At 37.8% G+C, this 23,147-nt stretch overlaps 1 protein-coding gene across 1 annotated transcript; it reads right to left on the bottom strand.

The window, feature by feature from the left end:
- Positions 1-66: 66 nt before the first annotated feature.
- On the bottom strand, positions 67-22,918 carry MIX23 (mitochondrial matrix import factor 23). Its single transcript, XM_055316495.1, has 5 exons — positions 22,805-22,918; positions 11,633-11,758; positions 6,687-6,833; positions 1,996-2,055; positions 67-351 (listed from the first exon to the last, which is right to left on the bottom strand). Exons 1-5 carry the CDS (start codon positions 22,853-22,855, stop codon positions 301-303), a joined length of 435 nt encoding a protein of 144 aa, XP_055172470.1. The 5' UTR covers positions 22,856-22,918; the 3' UTR covers positions 67-300.
- Positions 22,919-23,147: the final 229 nt, after the last annotated feature.

Below are 23,147 nucleotides of genomic sequence, written 5' to 3'. Positions count from 1 at the left end.
CTTGGAAAACAATCAAATAAATATGTACACTGAGTCAGAAAATTATTTTAATAGTTACAAAACTTTTTTTTTTTTTTTTTTTTTTTTTTACAGAATCAGTATAAAATAGCAGTTGATTTCTCCATAATTATCAGAATTATTTGTACTTAAGGTCTTGGCTAAGTGGGGCTGAAATCAACAAAAGGTCTTGGACTGTTGGCTCAGAAATCATCCTAGGAAGCCCACCTTGTTGATGTCTGTCATGCTTAGCTCATATGAGATGTCCCAGTCGGTCCTTTTTTTTTAAAAAAAAGTATCTTTTTACTCATTCTTTGGAGGCTTGAAGTGAATTCGGCAGCGTTCATTAAACACCTAAGATATTTAAACAGAAACAAAAGCCATTGAGACATCTTGTATAAATCAAGCCTAGAACTGAATTAAATTTGGCATGGTTCAGGAGGAAATAACCATTTTTGTTCCAGATCAACAGATTTAGGGAACAGAGAATTTTCCTCAGGAGTTCAAAATAACATAGGCACAAAGAATATAGAAGGCTTTGAAATCCATTTATAAGACAATTTTAATTTTTAAATAAAATTTATATTATTCAAGAAAAAAACATCACCAGCTAGCTTATTTAGTAATAGTAACTAATAAACATTTTGATTACATATTCTGGGCATACTTTGGACAATTAGACAAAAATATCTCAAATAGTTTAAGATAAAGCTTTTCCCTTTGGATATCTGTTGTGATTTTCTAAATGAGTACTGTACTCTTTTTATAAAAAGTAGGTACACCTGAAGAGAGATCAATCTTTGCTAAATTGTGTAAATTTATAGAATGTTCCGTTCTATTTGCCTTGCTTCCTAAAAATCTAAACAAATACCAAAAATCTTAAAAGAACATTCTATTATTCAATGTCTGTCAATATGGGACTGTATTAAATAAAAATTTCGGTATAGCTATTCAATGGAATATAATGTAGACATAAAAGAGTAAGGAAGCTCTGTATGTTCTGATTTGTAAAGACCTCCAAGATACATAAGAAACAAAAATTGTGGACAGTACAATCTCATAGTTGTCACAAGTGGGAAAAATGTGTGTGTGTATACACACACACATACATAAAATTAGAAAAGAGGCAAATATCTAAAAACACATACCATCCTTTCAGAGGGAAAAGAAAGGAAGTGGCCAAAAGGGAGGAGTGAGAGGTAGAATTTTTACCATATAGCATTTAATATTTTTAAAAAATTTTAATCATGCCTAAATTTTAAGTGTCCAAATAAAAAATTATAAAAAACTAAAAGAATTTCTTTTTTAGAATTTACCCTCATACTTCATTGACATAAGGAACAAATTGTTTTTAAGATTAAAAAAACAAAACGAAACACAAAAAACAATGTATTTTGGCCACTGTGAATTATCATTAAAAAATAAAAGAAAAATCTACATAGGGAGCTTTTAGGGTACTGGTATTATTCAATCTCTTAAACTGGGTGGTAGATACATGAATGTTCATTTTATTAATATTCCTTAATTCTACATGTTATATACTTTTTGGTATGTGTTATCTCACAATTAAAAGAAAAAATGCAGAAATTGTACAGACTCTGGCCCTTTTGTCTTATAGCTCGTCTCTTATCAGTTCCCAGCCCTGACATTTCCCTGAAGTTCCCAATGCTCAAATCAGGGGAGGCTTCATATTAGGGGCCTTGGCACCCTGGTTGGGATGCTATCTATGACTTGGCTAAGCTTCTCCAAATCCTCTTCTCCAGTTCTGTTACCATGACAGGTCATACGATCTGCCATATGACTATAAAGTTTATTTTTATAAGATGGCTCCACTTGAATGCCAACTGCACCCCTTCTCAGAGTTAAAACCTTCAGTTGCTTCTAATGAAGGATATCTATTCTCAAGAGCCACAAAGCATTCCTTATTCCCCTTCTTGGTTTCCCTTTGCTGGTCAGTTTCCCTCATAGTTTCCTCCATGAACTAGCATTATTTTATACCTTCCAGCTCCTGTCATTTACAACTTCTTCAACATTCAGTTCTGACTGCATCCATTTCAACTGCAAAAAGGAAAAAAAAAAAAGTTGGAGTTATGAAAATTCAAGCTAAAGAATTAAAACCGAATTCTATTTATAGTTTCCTAATAAAATGGAGCTCCTGCTCCTACATTCTTTGTTAATGGTATCACCTGGGCTAGATCTTGAACACAGTCCATTCTCCACATATCTAATCAGCTGTTAAATTTTATAAAACCATGGTTCTCAAGCATATAATTACCTTGAGAGCTCTAAAAAAAAAAGTCCAGGTAGTTCACAAAAGGGATACAAATGGCCAATAAACATTTTTAAAAATTGTTTAAAAAAATTTACTTACATGAGTAAGAAAGATCGTATAAAGAAATTCAAATTAAGCCATAGATGACAAAAAATTTTTTTTAAATGAGTACATCTGATAAAACCTACTAGTAGTGAGGGTATGGAAAAAGATACATTCATACACATTTTTAAGTGTGGAGGGGAATTTGGATAAGATTTATAAAAACAAATTCACATGTCCTTTAACTCAAGAATTCCAGTTCTAGTTACTGATTCTATAATACTGATCTGCAAAGACAGTACAGAGGAATAAAAAGGAGAAAGAGGTGGCCACCTAATTTGGATAAAGAAAAAAGAATCAGGCAGAAAAACAGTGAAGAAGGGGAATGCATAAGGCCCAAGTGATCTAGAATGGCATGAGTTTTCCACACCTTGAGCATACAAGCCAGAGGTCTGAGGCTAAAGATGCTAAAGTCTTTCTAACTTTCTTGATAACTGCCAATCTAATTACTCCATCAGAAAAGTAGCCAATTCCACTGCCAGGCCCAGATGGCAGAGCCTATCATACTCCTAGTCACTTCTGGTCACAGAAACTTAAAAGAAAAGAAGTTAGCTAGTTCCAGGAAGGAAGGTTGAAAATACTCAGGAATATTAGGAGAAAAAAAACAGAAGCTACAGGTTGAAATTAGGATGATTTCCTCAGGCCAAAGTCGACTCAGGCCAGATCTGGGAATAAAATGCCAGTGAGCTACACAAGATCTAGGCAACCATGAGTCAGGGACCCAGGCCAAAGAACCTGACCAGTTAGGAGCAGAGCTCAGGCAGGATGCTTAAGCTATGCACATGTAACACTAATAAGACAGGAACTTAGTACTGATCCACTGGCTCCTTGTAATTTCCTTTGCTAAACTCCAAAGTAGTATCAGAGAATATATAGGCAGGTACAAAGGATGCAAACTAGAACGAGAGGAAGGACTGCATCTCTGACAACCAGTATCATGCTGTAAAGTAGTAATGAAGCCTGAAGAAGCCTATCTGCTTACATCAAAGCAACTTCAGTTCCACAAATAATCGAATAGATAGACCAGAAATCATTAAAACTTCACTGCTCTGTCAAAGCATGGACTGACTGCCAAAAAATTAACAAGTTCAGTCAAAAAACAGGGTCATGGGACGCCTGGATGGCATAGTTGGTTAAGCCTCTGACTCTTGGTTTCAGCTCAGGTTGTGATGTGAGAGGCATGAGATCAAGCCCTGCACTGGGCTCTGCACTCAGCACAGAGTTTGCTTGGGATTCTCTCTCTCTTTCTCCCCCTCTGCTCCTCCTGCCCATGTTCTTTCTCTCAAATAAATAATAAATCTTTAAAACAAAACAAAACAAAAACAACTGCCACTAGGACAGTCTTCATAATTGCTCTCAAATATTTAAAGGGAAGTCATGCAGAAATGGGTTTAGACTTACCCTATATACCTGCAGAGGGAAGATTAAGGAGCAATAATCACATATTACAGGGAAGCAGATTTTCACAAGATAGAAGAAAGTCTCTGAATAATTACAACTGTTCAAAAAGAGAATGCATTGCTACAAAAGATTCGAGTACTCTTCCTCCCCGAACCCTTAAGTAGTGGTTAAACGTAAGGTAGAAATCACTGGTTGGGAGATACTGTAAGGAGGATCAATGTAACAAATATAGAAAGGAAAGCAAGTACTAAATGTGTCAGGGATATGCTAGCTCTTAGACACATATAATTTAATCCTAATCCCTAAAAATGAAAGTTTAAGAAGTCTTGATTCCATTTTACAAAGTAAATATCAGATTATTTCAGGGCAATTAATTTATACAAAGCCACCACTTTGGTTGGTTGGATGGGATTTATTCCTTAGAGCTATCTGCCTTTATAATCCATGTTTTTTCTTTTCTTGAATGCTGCAGATAATACAACTTCTAATACAATTAATTTCAGTGTCACTAACAAAATGCTGCCGCTCAGATGGTTGTTTTTGAGGCTCTAGGTCTTAAACTGGTCAATTTCCTTTCAAAGGCCACTAACAGGTGACAACAGATAATAGTGCCAATAAGGAATGTGGCTTTCTTGGAGTTAAGACTCAGGGAAAGAACTGGGGACTTTTAGAGTGGAGTTTCTGTATATAAATAAAATATGTTCACTTAAGTAATCAGAATTTGACTATCAATCACAATTTAACATAAAAACACTAAATCCAGAGTCAGAAGAGATGGGTTAAAGTCCCAGCTCTACCACTTACTTAGCTTGTGACTTTGGTGATGTCAGTATCTCTAAGTCTCAGTTTCCTTGTTCAGAAAAGGGAGAGGGAGAGCTGGAACATTTCTAAGAGTTCTCTGATTCTATAATCTTCAAGACAAACTCAAAAATTTAAAACAAAAATTCAAGCTTCTTACTTGGTTAGGTACTCATGGTCACCCTGTAGTCCTATACAGTATCAGTCTAGAAAGCTACCTTTTGTAACTCGCTGACTGGTTTCTAAAACTGCTCCTTGGAAAGGTCATCCAGCTGATTCTTTCTGGGCCCTAGAGGCTAAAGGGCAGAAATGAGGGTGGACCAAATTATGTGACTTGTCACTCCCAAGTACTCAGTGGTTTCTGAACTTTGCTCTCCACTGACAAGAGTCATTCTAGTCTTTGTTTGATTTAACGTGTAAATAGTGAGTTTTCAGTTTCTGATACAACAGCCCTGCCCAGCAGTTTCCTTTGTCAATACCTTCAAGAGTCTGCTAAAATACAAAATACAAAAAAGCCTAGATTTTAATGTTTTATATAAATTATCTCTAAGACTTCATAAACACTGAGTGAGATGGCCATCACAGCATAGGTTCACTGTCTGAGGAACCCACCACTGCCTGATAAATGGGCAGGTATGGAACACAGGACTGAAGTGGTCATCATGAACAAAGAGAGCAGTGAAGACAGTGGATGAATCTATACCCAGCAAGACATGCTGCATTAGTGGGATGACTGAGCAAGTGCACATACTCACCTGTAGGCAGTTAAAGAATAAAGGCTTGAGAGAGATGATAAGGTCCCCTTTTCAAAGTCTGGCTACATCTACTAAACAAAGGGCAAACTTCATGACTATTTAGTAAAGAAAAACACAATTCCATCCCATACTGGGTTTTCAGTCACTCGACATCCAAAGATCAACAAGACACCTGTTGTGCCATCTTAAAATACAGACATGATTTTGATAATTGCTCAGTGTTCACGTGGGAAAAAGCCCCTCTTCTTAGGAAATAATCAACATATGTAAGGGGCAAAGGAACCACGGACCCAACATTTTTGTCAGATGGTTCAGGGGAAAAAAATACCTATGTGTAGTAGGAAGGGAAGGGATATAGGTAAAGGAGGGGTGGAGAGAATGTATTGCAAAGCAGGTGGGGCAAATGTAAACAATGAGTGAATATAGGTAAAGGGTACATGTGAGTTCCCCGTACTCATCTTGCAACTTTTCTGTAAGTTTGAAATTATACCAAAATAAAACATTACTCTTTAAGCACCACTCCCAAAAGGAAGACAGCAATGCATTCCACATAATAAAACAGGATACACATTTCAATTGTTTTCTTGACATGTCACCATTAAGGGCTATAAAGAAACAGTTGTGTTCCATTTATTATATTCTAAGGTCCACATCCTATCTACATTATAGCTGACTTTAGGAAAATAAGGCTTCCTCTGGCATATCACTCAGTGGACACTTGCAGTTTTCTTAAAAGTGAAAACTGCAGGGATGGGAGATGAAGTAGAAACAAAAAAGTGTCCAAAATGAGCCAAAGACCCATAGCAACTTCTCTGCAGTAGGGAAATATATTATAATGAGGTTCTAGTATATCTGGTTATATCCAAATAGTACTATATTTTTGTGGCTGAACAGGTAATATCCTGAAATACCTGTATTGCATTTCAGCAAATTTCTACAGATGAAACCAGAGGTAAATATTCTCAAAATGTAAATACACTTTTTAAAAGTTTATTTTCCAGTCAAGCCTTTAAACATTGATACAGATATGAATTCCCTAGATTTTCTGATGTGGTGTTGGGTCTATATTAATCCTTTAATCTTTAACAGTATAATACATAAAAAAATAGAAGAAAATACAACTATATGCTTCTTTAAGCTTAAGCTGCTACCAGGCATATATGCATGAAATGCACATTAACTTACCAATTAATATCTAAGTGTAATAAAATAAAGCCCACTAAAAATGAAGTATAACTCTGCTGGTCATTTTTTTTTTTAAAGTAATGACCATTTCTTACCCTAAAATTTTCATATTAAAAACTACCTTTATTAAATTTGGAAAATCCATGGCTCAGAAATGTAAATCTTGTTAAACTTACCTTTGTCTGTTCCTTTCTAAGTTGCTTTAATAACGTTAAATCATCCAAATTCTTTTCTCTCTCTTCTCGGAGGTGTTTTACTACTGATGAGGTCTGAGCTATACAATTTTTTATGACTCTGTCCCTGCTGGCATGAGCCTCCCTCAACTAAAAGAACAAAAGAGAAAAATCACACCTATTTTTTACCTTTTAGTAAAAAAATCCTTTTTTTAGATTATAGAAACATAATACTTTCTAAAACAATTTTTAAAAACAATCTATGGAAGCAAAGATTTTGCTAAACCAGCTAAATCACCTAAAAAGATCAAAAGAAGCGCCTCTCTTGGTGCAAAGTATGTGATCCGGTTGCCTTCTTCCTCACTTTGCTTCTGGAACTTACCACTCCTCTTCCTGCATTTCTCACAGGGGGGTTTTCATTTCAGTCCCTTCTCCCTACATTTCTCTCCCCAGTATTCCAACCCTGTGTTCTGTTCTTCTATCTTCCGTTCACTCTCACCCACCTCCGGGGCCACTACTGCTATTCTTCCTCTTTTTTTTGTCCTTTCATGTTTTTTTTCAGCCTCCTGTCACTAAGTACAAGAAATTTTAAAGTAAGTGAGGTAGGGAACCAATTTGTTACAATAAAGAAAAACAAGGAATGTAAGACAGCCTTTCCAAGATTTTAAAGTTCAAGTATCAATATGGAAAAATTGTGTATAAAGTACAGACTATTGCTTCCATCAACTGTGTATACTGACTGAAAGGACATGTGGTGGATCAATTCTTTACTAAACTTTTATCTTTATATAACAAATCCAATATACCACTTTGCATCTATTTTGTTCCCTGATTCACAAAGTATTATGGTCACAATTCAAACACACTCCCATGATCACAGTCAAATTCAGATGACACCCCAATAATCTGGGGGAGAAAAACCAAAGTACTAAAATAATATGTAACTGCCATGTAATTAATGGAGCATTAATGGAGTAATAAAAAAGGCGATTCACTTCCAACTAAACCTTAGGTGTTAAGTAATCATGTTATATCATTCCTTTTTCCCTCTGAAGAGAGAATATCTTAATACTATGCTACTAACAATTATACCAAGGATACCTAACCATTATACATATATTTATTCAAAATATAGGACTAAACCATCCTATAAGCATTCTTCGTAAGTAATTTGGAACACATCTCTTAAATGATCATCTCAGGACCCCAAGGTTAAGAATTACTGGTCTAATATGCACCAAGAAAAAATAAACCTTTGCATTTCTAGAGTACAGTAATACTAAAAGTGCATTGATTATAAATCATACCTATGTGAAAAGAAGGAAATTCAAACTAACAGACAGACATTAGCCCCACCTACAGTCAATTTCTCTAATATGCTAATTTTTTTTCATGGTAACAGTTAGGATTCACAAGAACAGCCCAAGGCAAGTATTTCACCGGCTAATATGCTGTTTCTGTTATTTGTTTCCTCCTTCCAGGTATAATTCCAGAAAATGAAATAGCCAATGAGGGTAGGAAACTTACCAAAATAGAGTAAGAAGAACCATCTTTAGAGTTAAGAAGTTCTCGCTGTGAGACTAGCTAAATAATTAGTATTTCCAGGCCTCAGTTTCTGCTTTTACAAAATTATGGATTATGAGTAAATAATCACTACTAACATCCTTCTACCTCTAAAATTTAAGGGTAAAATTGCATTAGCAATTCAGTACACTGCTCAGATGTCAGAAGCTACTTAATCGCTTTGATATTTTGTCTAAACCTCCAACAATTGGCAGAATCGTATTGGCACCAACTACAAGTCTGTCATAGTATTTTAATTTTTCTATCTGCACTTTAAAATCAAGTTCAAATTGTGGATATTTTATCAAAATATTCAATATTTTCCTTTCAGTCTCTCTCACCAGAGTTTCCTTCCATGGTTGGCCTTTCAACCACTGCTCCCCTCCCTCGCGTGGCCCCTTTCCTGTGGACACACTTCTAGCTAAAGACCACCCTCCTACCCTCACCTGTGTACTCTTCCTTCAGATTAGCCCCAATGTGCACCCACTCCCATGTGGACAGAAATTACTGAGCCAATTATCTATTAATCTGTATCATCAATTATTTTAGTCTAGCTTTTATGACTATCCTTCAACAAAACTCAGAATTAAGAGCTACAGGCAAGAGGAATATGCATTGACTTCTGTACACATGGTATGTCAAAGAAATGAGGACGTTTGATAACTAGTAATAAGACTGTGTGACATAAGCCTACCAGAGAAAAATATACAGAAAAAATAGCACTAAATCAGACTTATTAGCTCATTAGTGACTCATGTTTTGGAAGCTGGGTCACATGAGAATGGTTTCTGATATACAAAGTGCTTGTTAAAGGAACTAAGATAAAATTTATCAAGAAACTTGGTAGGGTAAAAGGCAAGGCCGTTGGTTAGGGGAGAAAATTCCTAAATGATACCCCTATCATAACCATACTTCCTTTGATTTGGAGTAAGTAATTCTGGAATTAAAGTCATTTGGGATGGGGCAGGAGAATGATTCAGAAGTAGCATCTACTTAGGACTTCAGTTTTATTTTACTTTACCAAAACTGTAAAAACTTTTTTTAGTCAAATTTTTACCTACTATCTTTTAATCGTTATTTTAAAACAATGCTTTTTGCCTTTAAGGGAAACAATGCCAACAGTTTTCCTGATTATAGTTTTTTAGTGTTTTTCTTTCCAGAACAAAGGCTGATTCTAAATTAACTCTACACTAAATTCTAATTCCCCAAACATCATTTGTTTTAGAACCCTGACAATGACCCTTGGTTTAACTATCCTTAAAAACAGAATAAAAATTAATAAGTTTTTGTCATGGCACTTTGTTTTAAATCTTCCTCTAGAATTTCTGACAAAAAGATTCAAGTTTCGGAAAATATATCATTTAAACATATATTCCAAAAATTCATTATATTAAAGAGATACCTTTAAGAATTACCGTAAATCAATTACTGTGACACCAATACTAGTTTTGCATTTGTTAAGCACTATTCCAAGTTCATAGACTTTTTAAGGCTCAGTCCTGATTTTTATGTTTATCTTGAGATTAAACAATAAACAACGTACAGCTAGAAAAAGTTCATAGACTGAATGGAATATGCTCTAATAAGGGCATCTTCACTGAAATTATTTTTATTAAGAGTATAGTTTTAAGATTTGGAATTTCTACAATTAGTGCTTCTTCATAACTTTGCTGACCATCTGATGTGAAGAAGTATTATCATTAGAGAGTGCAAACATTCCTTCCTTAACTGTCTGTAAAGGAAGGGTTGGGACTAAAGGAAGTCAAGGTAACCTTAAGCACCCTGGAGGTTTGACATTGTTCCATTCTCAACTGAGACAATACTTAAGGGAACTTAGTGGGAGTTCTTAGCATGGGTATTCTGCTGCAGGTTCCAACACTGGCACAAAAGTACTAGGTAAACCATCCTTTCTCTGCTGTTCATGTTGCTGGAGCCCTTAGGATACAGAGAAAAACCCAAACACATACGTAAGAATATCCAAAACAGAAAAGATCCCAAATATCCCAAACAAAAGGTTCCAGTATGCAAGATTATCCTGGTTCAACAAAGGGATAAGAGATAAAAACAACAGTAGTGGAAGCAGCAAGCATTTATAGGTAAGACACTTAGTATACTAAGCACTTATTACCTCAGGTAGGCCTCTAACAACCCTATGAACAAGGTACTATTATGGTATTAGTTTACACATAAGGAAGCTGGGGCAAAAAGTCATGTAACGTGTTCTAGGTTATCAGCTAAAAAGTAGTAGAGGCAGGATTTAATTTAGATATGGAATCCATGTTGTGAAACCCTACACTATAAATCTTCAAGTTAATAAAAAGATTGTAAATGGAAACAATTGAACAGATTATATAAATTATATGGGTAGTGAGATCATAAATTTCTAGCTCTTCAGAGAGAGCTACCCAAAGAAACTAAGTAAACTATCAAATAATCTCAAAATAAATTAGGGCTTGGACTCATGCTCCCTACTTCCAATACTGGATTCTACTCATTAAAGCCCACGACCTTGGAAATTTTCAAGCCACAGAATTACCTGACCACTCAGTGAAATAACATACTTTCATATAAAAGCAGAATAAAAATATCAACATTAACACTCTGAATTTAACTGATATGAATAAGTTTATCTAAAACTGACTTTTTTTCGTAACTGAGAAACAAAATATAGGTTTTAAGTAATACCTTCTTTACAAGAATTTAAATAGTAATCTTGTGGGAGATCCCAAAAAAGCAAATATCATTTGAACATTAGCTTCCAAATTAATGAAAAGATACAAGTAAATTATATATATAAAAAAATATTTAGCTATATTACAATTTCCTTTTGCTTTTGGAAATTATAAAGAGACAAAACGGGAATCTTTAAGAGGCAATGAAAAAATATATACTTGAGAAACCAAAGCCTCAGGAAAAGAAAATTTATCTGTGGCTTTTCTCCTAACTACCAAATGCTTCTATTCCTGTTCTTGATGATTGAGGATAGAAAGTGTGAAGGGTTTTAATTCTTCATTGTATCAGGTGTTTGGCTCTTTGGACTGATTCACTCAAAGCCCCTGCTCTTGTTTCACTGTTTGACTTGACTGTCCACTCTCCTTCATTCCCTGGTGCATAAGGTTTCCCTAAGTTAAAGGCTGCCCATGAAGGGGCCAAAAAAACTACTGTTCATCCCTTAGAACCCTCTCTTCACAGGCCTGTGCATAAGACCACACATTTTCTTGAGTTTGTAGCAACCAGATCAAAACTTATACACACCCTCAGAAGTAGGCAAGAAAATATGAAGATGGCATACTTTTATCCAGTTTAATTATATGTCAATTGGTTTCTTATTTTGCCTGCAAAGAAAGGCATAACAGAAGCACAAAAGACTCAAAAGATACACTTACAGACTCATAAAGTTGTTTACAGGTTTGGCTTGCATCAATTTTCCCTGCAAAGGAAGCTGTTGGAACCGTAGTGTTTAATTCATGTACTATTCTGTCATCAATCGTCCTCATCACCTTGAGTAATTCCTATATATGTTTAAAATAAAAGAATAATAACCTAAATGGAAAGTTAAAAAGGAAACATTTAAGCAAACAAACAAAAAAAACCCCATAAAGCTCTTGGATATTTTACAGCTTTGTAAGTTAGGAGGAGAGAAACCATGCTATATTTAGTGCAACCACAGGAAAATCTTTATTACAAGAATAATGGGTAGGTTATGTAACAGGAATTCTAAGAATGGGCACCAACTCGGTTTCCTTGGCTCAGATGTGACCATCTCAAGGGTCAAGATTGTTTTATTCACTTTTATACCCCATCTGCTGACAGTGCTTGGCAAACAGTGTGTGCTCTCTCCATGCCCAGCATACAGCCAATAAAGGGTTCTACTAAACTTAATTACCTCAAATTGTCCCAAACAATCCAGCATGATTGCTTGCTCCATGCCCTTGTCTATCATTCTAAAATGCGGTGCTTGAGAGAAAAATTCCATGAAGATATTCAAGAAACAGTAGGGATTCACTTGCAGAAATTAACCTATAACCTTTTAGTCTTTTTGGTTTTTTAGGCTTTTTACTATGATTGTGTATTATTTTTGTAACAAAAATAGGTAAAACAGATCCCTGGGTGGCGCAGTGATCCCTGGGTGGCGCAGCGGTTTGGCGCCTGCCTTTGGCCCAGGGCGTGATCCTGGAGACCCGGGATCAAATCCCACGTCGGGCTTCCGGTGCATGTAGCCTGCTTCTCTGACTCTCTCTCTCTCTCTCTCTCTGTGACTATCATAAATAAATAAAAAATTTTAAAAAATATTAAAAAAAAAAAACAAAAATAGGTAAAACAAAGCATGCTGCTAGAGAAGGATTCAAATCTCTTCATGGCTTTCTTGTTCACAGAATAGAAATTAGTTTTATCTTTTTTTAGTGACCCTACTCTCATTTTCCAAGATCTCTTCCTCCTCAAAAGGCTCCAACTCTCAAAAAACCAACCAAAATAATAATAATAATAATAATAATAATAATAATAATACCACCAACCGGTCAGATGACTAAGAAAGACTCTGGTGAGTATACTACCCAGGGTAGTAGTCTCCTCTCTACATTTTGATTAGAGTACTTCTTTTCACTTGTCACTAGAGAAAGGCTGGACAACAGCTATGCTCTGTCCCCAGAAAACACAAACGCTAGAACCAGCTTCTAGGAGTATACCCTTTTCTTTTCTTTTTGTTTCTTAAATTCTCCTCTCTGCCCCTAGCCTAGCAAAACATAATGATTGAAAAATCACCAGGAAAACTGAAGTATATAGTGCCAGAAATATAAGTATTAAAAACCCCCAACAAGTTAACAATCAATATTAAAGTGTATTAAAAGCAACTTTGCTTGATCCTCTGCCTCACCTCCTTCTACATGCCAATCATTTCTTCCTTTGCTACAATGAAATCCATGACTGAAACCAATTTCTTCATTTCTTTCTTCATCTATTTGTTAAAGTAAAAACTTTTATTATGATTAAAGTATTATCATTTTTGGAAAATTAGAAAAACTTACAAATAAAAATCATCCACAGTTAACCACTATTACTATTATAAGATATTCCTTTTGTTTTTTCTGTACATTATCTATGAATATTTTTATAAACTTGAGGTCCTTTGTAACACTCTAAAGTCCTGCCTGCTTTATGACATTGTACCATGAGCATTTTGCCCTGGTTAGTAGAAAGTGCCAAGAAGACATTTTTAATAGTTACTAAGTATCCTGTGGAGGTATCACAACCTGTAAGGCCACTTCTCCAATAATGAACATTTAGGTGTTTCCATTTATAATAACCATCTGGTTATTAAGCCATTCCATCTAAGTCTGCAATTTAGATTCTGTTCCTATCAGTCCACTAACCTTTTAATTAGTAATTTAATGGTCTTTTTTTTAGATCTCAACCTAGAATTTAAGCAGCTTATAGAAGGCTCATAATTAGACTAATAATTAAAATACAGGCAAATGTCAGGTCTAAAACCAATGTCACTATCTTATCCCCTCTTCCTTTATCTACTTTTGTCAATGGTAGTATTATTCTCTATAAACTGGAATTCTTAAGGGATAATCTCAATATATTCACTAAGCAACCATCATTTTGAACGTTTTTTGTACAATGGAGGATATATGTGTAAGAGTGGCCAAATTCTACACAAATGGTTGCAGCACCATTTAGTGTCAAAAACCAGGTAAGTAGCAGTAGTAACAGACAGGGACTTTCCTTGCCAACTTTAGCACCTACAACTCGACTATTCCATATAAAACAAAAACCAGCTGCTGATGCCTCCTTTAAAAATCTCTCTTTTCCCCTATCTAAATCAAAATGATCTTCTGAAGCTGAGGCTTAAGTTATAACTTTTAGATAAAGCTTTCCTTGGCTGACAGTCCTCAGCAATCTTCCTTCATTACATATGTGCAGCAGTTAAAACACAGCACAGTTCATTTACTAACTCACTCTTCATTCAAAACACACTTGGAAATGTCTAGTGTGTGCCAGGCACCATTCTACACACCAGAGCTACAGTGGTGAATGAACAGAAAAGGTCCTGGCTCTCTTGGAGAAACTTTCTCATAGGGGGAGACAATGAGCAAGTACCTCAATAAACAAGGTAACTTTAGTACTGGATAATACTATGAAAAAGAAAACAAACTGAGGTAATGGGATAAAGAATGACAGTGGGGCTGAGAGGCTAGCCCTTCAGACAGGGAGAATAAGAAAGGCCTCTCCGAGGAGGCAGGATCTGAGCTGAGAACTGAAGGCTATGAATGAGCCAACTAAATGAACACCTGGGAGAGTAAGTAAAAAATGATGAGGCAAGAACAAACTTCAGGATATATAAGCTAAACTAAAATAAGGCACAAGGGCTGAATTTGGGGTAAAGTGATATTGTGTGAGGAGGAGAACATCAGAGGAGAACAGAAAGTGAGGGACAACACAGGCCATGCAGACAATGAAGGATTCTCTCCCTTAGGCAAGGGAAGGCTATAACGTGATCAATTTTTAAAGATAACTTCACCTCTATGTAGAGAATGGATTTTAGAGAGGAGAATGGAAACAGGGTGACTATATAGCAGGCTACTATGGTGGTCTAGGCAAGAGATAAAGATAATTTGAGAGGTAGCAGTGGAATAGCGAGAGGAAGCTGGCTTCTGGATATGTTTTGAAAATACAGTGAGGGGATCCCTGGGTGGCGCAGCGGTTTGGCGCCTGCCTTTGGCCCAGGGCACGATCCTGGGGACCCGGAATCGAGTCCCACATTGGGCTCCCGGTGCATGGAGCCTGCTTCTCCCTCTGCCTGTGTCTGGCTCTCTCTCTCTCTCTGTGTGACTATCATAAATAAATAAAAATTTAAAAAAAAATCTTGAAAATACAGTGAGTAGGACTTACTGATGAATTGGTGGTGAGGAATGAGAAGAGAAAACAAGATGCCTATTAGCTTTGAGGTCTGAGCATCTAAATGGATGGTAGTGCCATTAACAGATGTTGGGGAGAGAGCAGGGGAAGAAAAGATTTGGAAGGAATGAGAAGATCAAGGTGCTATTAAGATTCACAGGATATTTGATGATACTTAGGATGACTGTTGATTGTATGTGATATTGGTATTACAATCTTTTAGAGATACAGACTGAAATATTTACAGAAAAAGGGTATTTAGGGTGTGCTGCAAAATAAGCTGGATAGAATGAGGTGAGTGGTGGAATATAAATGAAACAAGAGTGGCCATGAATTGACTGTTGAAACTAAGGGTTGGATACATATGGTTTCATGGTAGCAACTCTCCTTTTGAATAGGACTGAAATTTTGCAAGCAAAAAAGTTTTTCTTTCTTTCTTTTTTCTTTTCTGGACATGTTAAATTTGAGATGCTCATTAAATATCTGAGTAGAGGGATGCCTGAGTGGCTCAGTGGTTGAGCATCTGCCTTTGTCCCAGGGCGTGATCCTGGAGTCCCGGGATCGGGTCCCATATCAGGTCCCACATCAGGCTGCTTGCATGGAGCCTGCTTCTCCCTCTGCCTGTGTCTCTGCCTCTCTCTCCCTCTCTGTCTCTCATGAATAAACAAACAAACAAACAAATAAATAAAACATTAAAAAAAATAAATATCTGAATAGACAAGTTGAACAGAAAGTTGAAAATCTCAGTCTGACACTGAATCAGCCTAGAGTCATATTAACACATTGACATTATTAAAAGCCATGAGATGAGAAGAGATCACTTAGGGAGACTGTAGAAAGTGAAGAAGAGTCCAGAAAGAACTCTAGCAATTAAAGTACAGGAGAGGGGCACAGGTGGCTCAGTGGTTGAGCGTCTGCCTTTGGCTCAGGTCATGATCCCAGGGTTCTGGGAACGAGTCCCACATCAGGCTCCCTACCAGGAGCCTGCTTCTCCCTCTGCCGATGTCTCTGCCTCTCTCCATTTCTCATAAACAAATAAATAAAATCTTAAAAAAAAAAAAAAGTACAGGAGAAAAACTGATATCACAAAAGTCGGAAGAAAGATTTCAAGGAGGGAATGGCTACCTGTGCTGAGTGTTACTAGGAAGTCAAAGAAAGATGTGAACAGAAATTAACTTTCAGATTCAGCAAGCTGGAAATCCTGGGTGATAATATCTTCATTTGAATAGGATGTTTAATGGACTGAAAGTTAATGTGGCTTACGTACAGAGAGTAAGAAAAAACATAGTATAAGTTAGGCCCACTATTATAGGTCACATTATAGAATTTTAATCTTTTTCCTGAGAGAATGGAGAACCAATGAAGTGTTACATGTGAGGTTACATGATCAAATTTGTACTCTGAAATGACTGCTTAGGTTAAAGTATTAAAATGTGGAAAATGAATTAGACAGGAAAAGAGTAGATGCAAAAGGATCAGTTCGGAGATGAACACAGTAATCCAGGTAAGAGATTACAAAGCTTGACATTCCCTGGAATTTTTATTTACTCTTAACTTTAACCAGCTTTGAGTTTGACCACTAGCTGTATAGCCAAATTCCTCTCCATTAAAAAATGTGGACATAACTGTTACTTTCTATAGCAGTGGAAATTTATCTACATTAACTAGGTAATGAATAAGTCAAATCACAGTCTTACCAATGGAACCTACAACTGTGGATTTTCAAATATATCAATTTTCAGTATGCTAGAGATCATCAATATATGATCTAGAGCTTGACTTTTAATATGGTAGACACTAGCTATATGAAGTTATTTTAATTAAATAAGTTAAAATTTAGTTCCTCAGTTGCACTGACCACATTTCAAGTGCCCAAAAGCCATATGTTGCTGGTGGATGGCACAAATTTCCAACATCACAGTTCTACTGGACAGTGCTGAATTCAAGAAAACATAATGACAATTTCTAAATTGATAATGCACTTCTTCAGGGATTGCTGAGAATTATAAGCGATTCTTAAATATTACAGAAAAGATACCAAAAAAAAAAAAAAAACACTAAACTAAAGATAAAGGGGAAAAGGAGGGGGTAAGATTCAGAAAGGAATTTCTTTCAAAATCACAAAGGGAGAAGGAAAGCAACTACAAACTATCTCACTAGGCACACATTTCTTTACAGGGCAAAGCAAAAAGTGCCAAAGCTCTTAAGGCAGCTCCAAAAGGGTCTAGAGAAAAGCTTGAGTGGCCCTCACAGACTCAGGGCAAATGAAGGTTAATGGAGACACCGAAGTGCTGCCATTAAATCATGTGTATCATTCATAAGAAATTACTACCTATCTGATGCCTGGCTCCAATGGCATCCTCCCTTCCTTTCTCTCTCACAAATTTACTAAGAAAATATACAGAAGACACCCCTGAGCAGATGTTATACACAATAAGCCACAAGTCCACAGAGATAATACGGAAATGCATACAGTTCAGTGGCTCTCTCAAGACATCTTTGTATAGGACCTGGAACCCTAATCAACTTCTAAATGTCAAAGGATTAGCAAAAACGAACTCTCCAAATTTGGTAATGTCTCCAGCTTTTCCAATTTTCCATCCTCCCCAAAACAAGGAGATTCTGATATCATGAATTTCTAATTTTAGGCTGGCCCTTTAAAATTATTCAGACACTCATCTTGGAAATGCATTTTATGTCTTGTTTGTAATTGTGGGGTGAAAATCTCATCCTCACAGAAGCCAATTTTGGTACTGAATGAGTGCCCACATTTTGTAGAGAGGGGTAGAGAAAACTTTCTATTGCCCCTATAATTATACTACACTCTACTCCTAAGACTAATCCTCAGGTAAATTCCTTTTATTATTTTGGGTAGCTTCTAGGGTATATGGGGAGTGGTAAAAGGCCTATTACATGACAGTAAACTAAAAATGAATGCCAAAGAATTCTGTGTAATTTAGCTTAGATCCAGGCCTAAAGGCACGCAGAGGTAGATTCTATTCACATGGTCCTCTTTTCAGACAGATCTTGTTCTTCAAACACATTTTTATGGTAATACTCACACTGTGTCCACCTATACCAGAAACAGAGACTTGCCTGTAATTGCCAGAGTTGACACCTAGCACCCCAGGCTCAGACAGCAGCTGGGCATGTTGCGAAAGGAACCATCATTGATGCCAGAAAAGTCTATTTCATCTGTACTTAATTACCACAATCGTTTATAAATGAATAAGTATTTCCGACAGAAACACCAAGACTTAAACATTCTAGGAAAGAATACTTAGTTGATTTTGTTCAGGTGATATATGAACTGGGTTGGAGATGGGGTCAGGAAGAAGGGATTTCAGGGTAGCAACAGTGGGGGAAAAACACAGAAAATATAGAGCTTGATGTGTTCAGGGAAAAGCAAGTCTATGCAGCTGGACAGAAGAGTTTAAATGTGTGTTGGAGGTGACAGTGATTAAGGAGAGAGAAACATCAGTAAGGGAGGATAAGAGATAGAAGTAGGGTGAAGACATTGGGATTGAGTTTTAAAAGGTCTTGTATGGCATGTTAAGTAGTTTAGACCTAGTCACAGAAGACTGAAATTAGATGCATGGTTCAGATTCTAAAATTTAGAAGACAACAATATGAAACCAAAGTATTATGAAGATCAGATTGGGGGAGATATTGGAGAAAGGAATGACTGAAGATACGGAGGGAGACTGCAAAGCTAATTGCAAACATAAGGTCTCAACAGACTGTGGCAGTACTGATGAATGTCCCTAAAGCATCTCTTTGACAAAAATGACTCCCTAATCTCACACTTGGCATTCAAGGCCTTTCATAATCTCCTTCCAATCTTTTGTGTGATCTCAGTGTGTCCCTGTGCAAATCCTGAATTCCAGCAATACTGATTGGCTATCTCCCCCAAATACATACAATTTTTTGCCTATATACTGTTCCGTCTACCTTGAAGTCCCATGGTCCTGCCTACCTAAGGCTAACTTAATTACTATCTCTTATTTCTCTCTAACCTGTTACAGCATTTTATTCACATTCTCAGTATCTTCTACATGTTTTGTCTCCTTGCTTGCATTACGTTACTTATTTTATATTGTCAGTTGAATCTCTCCAAGTGCCTGGTACCTAACAGGTATCTGTTATGAACTGATCTGTGTCCCTTCCCCCCACCAAATTCATATACTGAAGCCGTAACCCCAAACATGACTGTATTTGGAGACAGAGCCTATAGGGAGGTAAGTAAGATTAAATGAGGTCATAAGGGTAGAGCCCTAATCCTACAGAACTGATGTCTTTATAAAGGGAAGACACAACAAAAATCTCTCTTTCTGTGCACAAAGAGGCCATGTGAGAACACAGCAATGAAGCTGCAATATGCAAGCCAGGAAGAGGCGATGAACCAGAAACCAACTCTGACAGGACTTTGATCTTGGACTCTGAGCCTCTAGAACTGTGAAGAAATGAATTTCTGTTGTCTAAGCCACCCATTCTGTGGAATTTGTTATGGCAGCCCCAGCAGACTAATGCAACATCCAATAAATCCTTGCTAACTGAGTGTTCAAATGGAATCCTAGACACTCAGTTTTAAACATTCTATTCTGGATTTTATTCCATTTTAGAAATAGTATATTTTCCAGGAGTATTAAGTCCAACTTTTATAACAGAAAAATAAGAATTGCAAAAACTTAAAATACTTTAAAAACTCAAGCTTTAAAACTGTACCTACATGGAAAAAAACCAGGACAGCAGTTTTAACAGGGGTAGAAGGATATATGGACAGGGACTGACTTGACTGGGAAGGGGCATGAGAAACTTTTGGAGGTGATGGTATTATTCTCTATATTGATCGAGGTTTGTACTATAGGTATATGTAAATGTCAAAAGAACGGTATGCTTAAGATTAGCGTATTTTACTGCATGAAATTTTACTAAATGAAAGTGAACAAATATTGAATTCTAGTTAATGATATGAATAGAAAAAAATGATATGAAAAGACATGTTTACAAATAAAGAATAAGGACGTTTGCAACCTACTTTGAAATGCATCAAAAAAAAAAAAAGGTGGGGACACCTCGGTGGCTCAGTCTGTTAAGCATCCACCTTTGGCTCAGGTTGTGATGCTGGGGGTCCTGGAATCAAGCTCACATCTGCTCAGATGTCTGCTTCTCCCTCTCAATCTGCCCCTCCCCCACGCTCATGCATTCTCTCTCTCCAATAGATAAAGTCTTTTTTAAAAAAGGTGAAGTGATGATTATGTTGAGAGATAGATATGATAAACACACAAAATCACTGGTTATAGAATCAGTGCAGAGCTTTTCACATTTATGGTACTTAACATACAAAAAGTAATGGGGGATCCCTGGGTGGCGCAGTGGTTTGGCGCCTGCCTTTGGCCCAGGGCGCGATCCTGGAGACCCAGGATCGATCGAATCCCACATCGGGCTCCCGGTGCATGGAGCCTGCTTCTCCCTCTGCCTGTGTCTCTGCCTCTCTCTCTCTCTCTGTGTGTGTAACTACCATAAATAAATAAAAATTTTAAAAAAAACAAAAAACAAAAAGTAATGGTTTCATAGCTTTAAAAAATATTAACTTTAATAATTTGTATGTCGGTTAACCACAGCTTATAATTTTACCCAATTCACCTAAACCTAAATACTATACTAAATTTTTACATTTATAGCACATTAACTTATGTTCATGTGTGCCTGACATAGTTGAGGCAAATGTTCTACTTATTTACAATGAGGTTAAATGATATGCCATGGTAGCTCTGGAAAACCAGATCTTCTGACTTTTAACCCATGGTATTCTCCATTGTAAAACACACACTTGGAAAAGCCTAGGAAAACTATCTAAAAACTTGCCTCAGGGCAGCCCCAGTGGCTCAGTGGTTTAGCGCCTGCCTTCAGCCCAGGGCATGATCCCAGACTCCCAGCATGGGGCCTGCTTCTCCCTCTGCCTGTGTCTCTGCCTCTCTCTCTCTCTCTCTCTCATGAATAAATAAATAAAATCTTTAGAAAAAAAAAAAAAGAACCCAGGTCATCTAACTCCTTAAGCAGTGCTCATTCTGATAAAACTTAAGGCTATCATGTCCCAGTTATCAGAGCTCACTAACTCAAGTCAAGCCATAGTAGTACTAATATGAAAAGGCCAAGGCCACAACCAGGCCTGCTAAACTTAAATATTCCTTATACTTTATGATCCAACGGTCTTTTCCCATCTTATTGAAGATTTTTACAAGTCATCGGTATTTGTCCAGCACTTTGATCACGTTTGAAGTTGGCTGCTGTTGCACTGATCTAGCTGAAGGGTGACGTGGGTACAAGTAAAAGGTGGAAAGATTCCCACGCAAATTTCTTTGGCCCAAATCCTATTGTCAAATAGTTCAGGGGACACCTGGATGGCTCAGTGGTTTAGCATCACCTTCAGCCCAGGGCCTGACCCTGGGGTCCTGGGATTGAGTCCTGCATCGGGCTCCCTGCATGGAGCCTACTTCTCCCTCTGCCTGGGTCTCTGCCTCTCTCTGTGTGTCTCTCATGAATAAGTAAGTAAAAAAAAAAAAAAAAAAAAATCTTAAAAAAAAAATAGTTCAGGGGATCCCTGGGTGGCTCAGCAGTTTAGCACCAGCTTCGGCCCAGGGTGCGATCCTGGAGACCCGGGATCGAGTCCCACGTTGGACTCCCTGCATGGAGCCTGCTTCTCCCTCTGCCTGTGTCTCTGCCTCTCTCTCTATGTCTATCATAAATAAATAAATAAAATCTCTAAATAAAAATAAAATAAAAATAAATAGTTCAGCCTGTTGAGGTCATCTTCAAGAATGCCACTCCCTACAAAACGGCTCATAGCACAAAGCTTCCTACGGATAGATTGGTGACGCCTGAAATTACTTTTCCCTGTCTTTGATTAAAACGTACATTTGTAAGGTCCTGTTTTTTTGTTTTGTTTTGTTTTCAAGACTCCACTCTTTATCTAGACAGGACCATGTCTATGTCTAGGGTTGAAACAGATCACTTTCATAGCAACTTAAGTCATAGAATCCGGACCCCTGTTAATTGACAGGCTGATAGCAGCCCTGGACCTCTGGTCTCTCTCCACGTATAAAAGATACGGGCTGTTCCTTAAATGTCACATTCCCTCTAATAGGAAGGCAGAAGCACCACAACAGGTCCTAAAAGCAATCGACCCCATCGTAAGAGCAAAACCTGTACCGGGTTTGTTTGTTTTTTACTTTACCAAGGAAGTAAGCTCTCCTCCACTTTCTTCTCCCCTACTAAAGCTCGACTCTTAAGTATAGGAAGGGGAACCGCAGAGGTTATAGGAGCTGCGTCCGGGGCGGGGGGGGGGTACTTAAAAGGTGGTTGCGATCCCCACCACCCGGCCCCAGCTCGGTGTTAACCAGAGGTTCCCCGGGAGGTGACCCAAGGTCTGGGCGCCGCCGACACGGGCATGACCCCCCCCAGCGCTGCCTCGCTCTCCGCGGCCGAGCCCGCGCCCCCGTGACCTCCAATGGCTGGGGGGGGGCGGGGGAAAGGAGCCTTGACCCGCCCGCTTCTTCCACAACCGGCCCGTACCCCCTCCCAGGCCACAGCAGAGAACAGGGCGCGGGGACCAAGGGAGGCACACGCCTGCCACGCGAGGAAAACCCCATCACCTGGAACTCCGCGAACTCCTCACAGTTCACACCGCCACTGGGCGCCGCCATATTGGACACACGCGAGGCCCCCGCCGCGAGCCAATCACCGCGGAGCAGGGGTGTCCGCGTCGCCGCCTGAACGGAACTGAGGCCGCTTGTAATCCGCGGGGAGCCCAAGCGGGACCTGGCCCTGGTTTCCATCCAAACCCGGAGCCCTGTACCCTTTTCGCGTCCCCCCGCCCCCCCGTCTCGCTCTCGCAGAGCCTCCTGGAACAGGCCTAGATGGGTCGGAGACTACCGAAACTGGAAGGGGTACTTTTTACTCCAATCTCTTAAAAAAAAAATAAATATTTATTTTTTT

This window comes from Nyctereutes procyonoides, unplaced genomic scaffold (assembly GCF_905146905.1).
Source record: "Nyctereutes procyonoides isolate TBG_1078 unplaced genomic scaffold, NYPRO_anot_genome, whole genome shotgun sequence".
Taxonomy (NCBI): Eukaryota; Metazoa; Chordata; class Mammalia; order Carnivora; family Canidae; genus Nyctereutes; species Nyctereutes procyonoides.
Note: the sequence above shows the minus strand (reverse complement) of the source record. Positions and strands in the feature narration are given on the sequence as shown.

Coding starts and splice junctions, on each gene's coding strand:
- MIX23 (XM_055316495.1), bottom strand. CDS start 22,855: ATGGCGGCGCCCAGTGGCGGTGTGAACTGTGAGGAGTTCGCGGAGTTC. Junction 11,759..22,804: donor AGGAGTTCGCGGAGTTCCAG/GTGATGGGGTTT, acceptor AAACATATATAG/GAATTACTCAAGGTGATGAG. Junction 352..1,995: donor TAAATGACAGGAGCTGGAAG/GTATAAAATAAT, acceptor TAAATATCTTAG/GTGTTTAATGAACGCTGCCG.